At 33.8% G+C, this 7,632-nt stretch overlaps 1 protein-coding gene across 1 annotated transcript; it reads right to left on the bottom strand.

Moving 5' to 3' along the window:
- Window positions 1–222: 222 nt before the first annotated feature.
- Window positions 223–6,115, bottom strand: jmjd8 (jumonji domain containing 8). Its single transcript, XM_035654373.1, has 9 exons — window positions 5,932–6,115; window positions 5,356–5,448; window positions 4,700–4,748; window positions 3,787–3,883; window positions 3,611–3,679; window positions 2,757–2,876; window positions 2,011–2,078; window positions 1,753–1,887; window positions 223–862 (listed from the first exon to the last, which is right to left on the bottom strand). The coding sequence occupies exons 1-9, from the start codon at window positions 6,018–6,020 to the stop codon at window positions 782–784; spliced, it is 801 nt and encodes a 266-aa protein (XP_035510266.1). The 5' UTR covers window positions 6,021–6,115; the 3' UTR covers window positions 223–781.
- Between the last annotated feature and the right edge of the window lie 1,517 nt (window positions 6,116–7,632).

The following is a 7,632-nucleotide window of genomic DNA, read 5'->3' as shown; positions in this document are numbered from 1 at the left end:
CCACAGCAGGCTTTTAAAAGAGACGTCTGCGTCTATTAGGGACCCTCAGATCAGATCTACATTACTCTATTAATTGTTTAATTAATGTTTATTATTATATTCTTATTGTTCTATTATAACGTTACATAATAAAATACAACCACACTGTGAAGAAGAAGTTAGCTAATGGTAACAAAACGCTAGCTAATGAGTTTTTTTTGTAAACAAGCACAAACAAAAATATTTTAATAATCATCTTTATTCCTGAAACAACAACAGTGACTGGAACAGATGTTTTTGTGCTTTATTGCTTCAAGTTCAACTGGCTGATAAAAATAATACGATGACACAGATCTTTAACTCTCACACATATTGATCCCGACATAGAAGGGACAGAAAACACATTACGTTGTCACTTTTAGCTCCTTTGGTCATTAAATATAATCTTTGTTGAAAAGATTCACCTGCAAAGTAAATGGGGAGGCGGATCTAGAGAAATATTCACATCCACAATCAATCACATAAATCAATATTTGCTTGGAAAAGATATTTTAACTTGATTATTGTGGCACATTAGTGAAGCTTCGAATAGAAATCTATAAAGGTGAAATACATCTTGTTTTAGTCTAAAATCTGTCCATAACATCAGTAAATTATATGAGTTAATTTCCATTTTTGAACATGGTATTTTTAAAATCTTTAGATCCGCCTCTGCTTTAGACTGAAATATGATCCCAACAATCGACAGTTTATCGCTCTGAAACATCAAACACAGGAAATACTGCAGAGCTGAAGAAGAAGCTCAGCCGAGGAAGGTGGAGATGAAGACGCTGGTGTCCAGGTTGAGAGTGGCGTGCCACCAGCGGTCGGGGAAATACAGAACCTGGCGGAGAAAACACCAAGACTGTCAGATAAAATATAAATACATCTGTGAAAGTAGTTTATATTGATGCTTCAGCTCAAACAGTGATGTTACTGCTGTGAGAGGAAAAAATTATATTTAAATTAATTATTCAAATTCAGATTGTTGTTTTAGTGTCACCATTTTTTATTATAATTACCATTTATATTACCATTATTAAGTTTCTTCCAATAAAAAACAAACAAAACAAAATAAAAATCAGTGTTGGAGAAACATTTACACCAAATAATACTGAAAATGTTTCTATTTCATTTGTTTTTGGTTGAAATATTCTTAATTTCCAATTTATTTATATGATGAAACCAAAGATAAATGGATGAAATGCATCATAGGTCATCTCAGCGATTAATTTATGAGTGTTCATTAATTGTGGTGATTTTGTATAGAGGACTGAAACTGTCAAAATCAAAACAAAATAAAATATGCCTTTAAATGCACCAAAAATAGTTCTGTATTTATCTACCTAAATTTTCCATTTAATTATTAATTTCTTTGAATTTATTTTAATGGTATATTTATTGATTTATATTTCCAATTTATTAATATGATGAAATGTATTAAATGTAGGAAATGCCTCAATAGGTCCTCTCACCCATTAATAAAGGTAAAGTAAATAAATACAGAAGCTAATAAAAACACAAATATTTGATGAATTAATTAACAGTTATTTATTAAATATTATTTTGGTGCATTTAATGGCATTTATTTATTGAGTCATCCATTTAATTTTGACTTCGGCAGTGTAGGTCCTCCATATAAATTCACTAAAATGATTAGTTAGAAGAAAAATGAATTTCACAGGCTCATATAATCAATAATTAATAATAAATATGGGTTAAAGAGTCGTTTACCTCTCCAGGTCTGATGGTGCACTCCAGCGGGGCCTCGTCCTCGGGCAGGTTGGGGTAGATCTCTGTTACCCAGGACAGGGTGGTCCGGTTCGGGTGGAAATGAGGCTCCTGGTCGGGTGGGTAGAGGAACCAGCGCTGTGGGATCAATACAGAATCATTCACTGAACTAACAAGACATTTATCTGAGTTCACACATCAGACAACGAATCAAACAGATTCAGGGAGGAAATAATTCAACGTGGCGTCTTATTGCCTCACCTTTCTTCCATATATGACCTCGGAGTAACCGGGACCGTGCCAGTGAAACGGGACTCCTGTTCCTGGACCTGCAGACCAAACACCACATCTGGTCACATAGCAACAATTTCATAAATATTTGCATTAATGCTGAAGATTTTATTTTATTCATTAGGGAGTTTCAATGAATTTAAGTATGGAGGACCGAAACTGCCAAAATCAAAAAGAAATAAAGAAGTAAATGAATTTGCCTTGAAAATAAATAAGTTTGGGTAAAGACATGCAAATATATAATAAAGAATAAAATAAAGAATAAATTAAGTAAAATGGAAAGAAAAGTAAATAAAAATGGGAATTAATACAAATGTAAATAAATATAGAAATTAAAAGCAGAAATATCAATGTATGACATGATTTATTACTTAATTAATGCCTACATTTATTTTTAATATTATTTTTGGTGCATTTGGTGCAAAAGGGAATACCACAGCACTTTTTTTGTGTTTTCTTTGGTCATGTACCAAAAATATTTGCGTTTACGCTGCACAATTAATCGAAATATTATCAAAACCGCCATACGGCAAAGTGCAATATGCAAATCGCAGAAGTTTTCAAGCATTTTTTGTTGATAAAAGCTAAAATGTAACAAACTGCATTATAATAAAATACTGTAGTTCTGAAAAGATTTCCTGGACTACAAATAATGTGTTTTCAGATTTAAGAAAACGTGTTTAGAGCCGCTAGCGTTGCTGTAGACAAACACCGACCTGCAATCCCGAAGCTGAACGCTCCGGTGGTGCGAGGCAGGACGTACGGCGGAGACTCGTAGTGCTCGAACAAACTCTGCCACTCGGTGAAGTTGTTGTCTCCGAAGAAATACAGCGTGTCTGTAGAAGAGAAAAACACACATTAGTCCCACATCAGTAGGAACCATTGAGCCACAGACAGGAAGTCCGACAGTATTGAGACAAACAAACCTTTCTTTAAATGATCCCAGATAATATTAAACATGTATTTATATGTATTTTCTTCCTCTATGTGACTTAAATTATAGTTCATAGTTGTTGTTCACATTCAAAACTTCATTTGAAAACTGTAAACTTTTCAAGTCAAGTCAATCTTTATAAGACTTCTTCTATCCTCAAACAGCAAAGAAATCCCTCTAAAACCTTTAAAAGGGTTATAAATGAGATATAAACATTAATATATCAGCTAACATTATATTCTCTATATACAGACACAGAGTCACATGGTGTCTCTTTCCCTCTGTCTGTGTTGTATCGCAGCCTCGTCTGTGGTTTGTTTCTTATAGCCTGTCCTGCTCGACTGAAACTGCTTGTTTTTATCATCATACGTCGGTTGAATTAGGATTTTAATTTCCACCAAACAGAGTTGGGTGATGTTGGAAACACTAACAGAGACGATTTAATTAGTTTTATTCTGTTTCTGTCCACTTTCATAAGTGTTTACGATTATCTGCACAGTAAAATCACTGGTTTTGTGAATGGAGTCTGGTGGGTTGATGCAGCTGTTGTTTTGGTCTGAGCTGCTGTCTAGTGCGACCTCTAGTGGCAGCAGTGAACTGTGTGTATACAACCTTTAACTTAAGTGTTTGACTCACCGCTGCCGAGAGCGTCCGCAGACTGAGGCCTCAGTAAAATGTCCACATACTCCTGAAAGGGGACATCCACTGGAACAAAGCGATCAGTCAGTAAGTGTAAAAGATTAATAACAAAATAAAAGTCCCTGCAGGTTTAATGAGGCTCAGACAGCAGAGGGAGAGTCAGACATTCATACCTTTCCTGTAAGAGTAAGTGTTAGCAGTACTGAGCCGCACTCTCCGGTCCCCGTATTCTTCTAGTAAACTCCACTTGGAGCACAACGACCTGAATTTCTAGAACAACATTCACAGTCCGAGTGTGTTATTGAACCGATTAGTGCAGTTGGTGTTTGTGTATTTTGGGTCTTCAGATGACGTTGATGACAATGACGTCTAATTTGAGGGTTTTATCAAAAGGAAAATAAAAATTATTATTATTATTATACAAATATGACAGAAATCATGAGTCCCTGTCCTGATACTTAGAGACTGTGTTCGTTCTAAATGGATTTTACATTAAATAAAACGTGATAAGCTTATAAACTATAAAAGTAAGAAGTCAAAAGTATATAAAGATACAGTAAAGTGCAGCTAACATGTTAAAGCATCAGAAATTATGATCCAGTATTATTAATAATATGAGATAATATGAATATTGTGTGTGAGTATTGATCAGAGATGAGTTTTCCTGATATTTTTAGGAACTTTTCAAACAATTCTTTGTCTGTATTATGTTTTTTAACAATTATTGACTCTTATTATGCCTCTTTTTTTGACAAATTCAGTGTTTTCTCCTATTGTTTTTGTTTTAACTGTGTACTTTAAGAGCAGTTTGTGTTATCTTAAATAGAAATCTTTAAAAAACAATTGAATTTAGTTTTCTTCACAGAATTGGAAGAAACACTGAGATACCTCATGACTCTGCCTAGTGGGGGTCCCAAGGTCACATCCAGATATCACAAAAACTCACTAAATCAATAACGTCCTGACCATCAATCAGTGTTTGTGAGTTTCCTCTTATACGTACAGATATTTATAACATTTAAAATAAAAAGCAACTGTAGGACTTTCAGTGTTTGCAGCGAGTCGACAAACAGTAAGTGGACGTACCGTGTTATCAGTGAGGCCTCGGAGGATCACCGGTCGGCTGTACGCGTATCTGAGAACACAGCAGCAGGAGTGAGTCAGCGTACAGAGACAGACGGAGGTCAAACACAACAACACGCTCATTAAACTGGAGTCTTAGGAATACTGAGGTCAAAATAAAACCCTCAAATCCATTTTCATCCATTGAAGAGTTTTATTTTCTACAGAAGCTCAATGCTGCGACGCCAAAAGGAAAACAGATCAGTATGAAATCATAATGTTAAAGGTTTGTTGTTATAAGATGTTTTTAACTTAATATTTATACGCTATTACAACATGTTTCATGGAGTTTTTATTACTTTCAGTACTGTAACTGTTCATTAGTGTTACATTATTAGTTGTGTTGGTGTTTTATTTACTATGTGAATTTGTGTATATTAGAGTTTTACACTGTTAAAAATAATAAAATAGTTGTTCTTTAATGTCGCCAACTGTCATTTTTCTGCCTCTTTTTAAAGAAATGTATCAGTTTAACCCCAAATAAACACTGGTTGTTATAAAGTTTGTATGTTTGACCTCAGAAGAGCCGATAAACTCAGAAAATTGATCATCACTTAACTTTACTGCCCAAATGTATCTGCCAGTGTGAATTTATTGATTGATAGTTAATGTGTTTGTACCTTTCAATGAACTGCTGATGTGAGAGCGAAGAGCTGTCCCACACATCGATGTTACAAGGGCCTTCATCCTCCAGTCTGAACTCTGAATCAGACCTGAACAAGAAGCAGACATGGAGATTAGAACAGAGCTTGCAGGAAAATGCATGAGATTTAGCTCCATGGAAGCATTGGAAACACTGGTATGAATTCTATACAAAACCTCATTTAACTTTTACTCTATTTAGTTTTAGAGTCAAGTTAGACACAATTTAGTTTTATATAGTTTTTAAAAGCTTTTGTCACATCACTTTAGCAGCCATTTAACATTTATTTTTCTCTTTTAGCTTCTGTGACTTGAACTTTTCGATGGGATGTTAACAAACCTCTGTGATGTGTCATATCAAGGCGGACGTTAAAGTGACAGAATTTTGAATGGAGTTTGGTGTGAAGTTCAGTCAGATGAGCAGGTGTCGGGGCTAAACTAGGCAACATTTTGCAAGTGTTAAAATTAATTTCACGGTAAAATCCCAAAATGTAAATGTCAAACATTAAACTTTAAATTAACGTGGTGATGAATGTGTCAGTTTATTGACTCACCAGCCACCGTCGCCGGACAGCTGCTCCGCCTTCAGCACGATGACACATAACACAACAAACGTGTTTAATACAACTTTATTATTTTCCATTCAAACTTTTAATCTTTAATTCAACTAAATTTAGCAGATTAAACAGTCTGACGTGAATGTGTTGGTTCATAGGAAAGCTTAAGCTGCAGTTTCGCTTCCTGTCTGGGGTCCAATCAGAAACCACCACAGTTTGAACGTGTGCTGCGTTCATGTGAAATGGGAACTATGAGATCTACGACTATAATAATTATATATGATTATATTACATTTCTATCATATATTATATTGTTTAGTGTTTTATGTTATTTAAATGGCAAATAATTTAGATTACCAACAACTGCCTCTGAGTGTCAGTACTTTAATGTGCACATACATTTACTCAAGTACTTAAAAATGATTACAAATTAAGAATTTCACATAAAAATGAAGAGTTTATAATAAACCACCCAACAGTTTATACCAGTACAAGTTCCAGCTTATCAAATATGAGAATTTGCTTCTTTTCCTTTGAATTATTTTAAATCTCAGCTTTTTTTGTTTGTTTTGTTTTTGTTTCACTTTCAAAGACTTTTTACTTTTATACTTTGAGTACATTTCAGTGTACTTTTCTACTTTTACTTGAGTGAAGAAGTTTAATTAGTACTTACACAAGTACTTCAACTCAAGTATAATGTGTGGACTTTTGCCACCTTTTACTTAAGTAATATTTTCAATGCACATCTTAATTGATTAAAAAAGAAGTAACATAAATTTAAAGATTAGTTGATATAAATTCTACTTTTGTTCCACTGACTTATTCTTCTTTAGTCTGACTTTATATCTGTTATATTAAACATTTATAATGCTGTATAGCTCAGTACTTTTACAATTCTGGGGTTTTTATTGTTCAGTTTATTAAATCATCATAAGGACCCAAATATGCATCGAAAATAATTTTAAAAAGTGATCCCAAAGTTAAAGATTTTGATTTTTTGTCCACAATTACAGAAAATACAGAAAATGAATTGGCTACCAACTAAAGAAAAATTATAAATGTTTTTTATTTACATCAAGCTGTTTTTTACAGGGTGACGTTAATAATCCTGCTGTTAGATTAAGAAACCCCAATGAGTAATTCCACCTAATACTTGTACCAATAAAGAAGATCCATTTAAGGTGGACTTTATCAGGGACAAATTCTGCTTCACACATTTTAAATAGAGTTTGGAGAAAATACTGCATATGGAGTTTAACTTCAATTAACTGGAAAAGGAATTAGTTCAATTAACTTAATTTACTCGAAGTTACCAAAGTTTAAATATCTATTTACATTTTTTGAGTTAAGAATTTATTATGGGCTCAGTTTTCGCTCAAGAACATTTTGAGTTGAACGCCTTCCTCCATCCACTGGCCAGGTCCAAAAGTCGAAGTAGATAAGAGGTTTATTTCACATTAACACAATCAAAAGTACAGATACACAGGTTTGTATTTAGTGTTTTTGAAAAAGATTTTAAGGGCACATGGACAATCACACGACCCTCTTATTCCTAAACAACATTTCAGCCCAAGACACAAGCGACAGACATTGATAACATCTACTTGCGAATGTGGATCTTTGTACTTAATTCATTTTCACCTTCAGTGTGCCTTCAATGGTGCTCTGGTTTATATTTGATTGTCTTTGGTAAAAGAA

Source organism: Morone saxatilis, unplaced genomic scaffold (assembly GCF_004916995.1).
Source record: "Morone saxatilis isolate NCDOM2014 unplaced genomic scaffold, NCSU_SB_2.0 Contig14, whole genome shotgun sequence".
Classification (NCBI taxonomy): Eukaryota; Metazoa; Chordata; class Actinopteri; family Moronidae; genus Morone; species Morone saxatilis.
The sequence above is the reverse complement of the archived record's forward strand: the minus strand, read 5'-3'. Positions and strand labels throughout refer to the sequence as shown.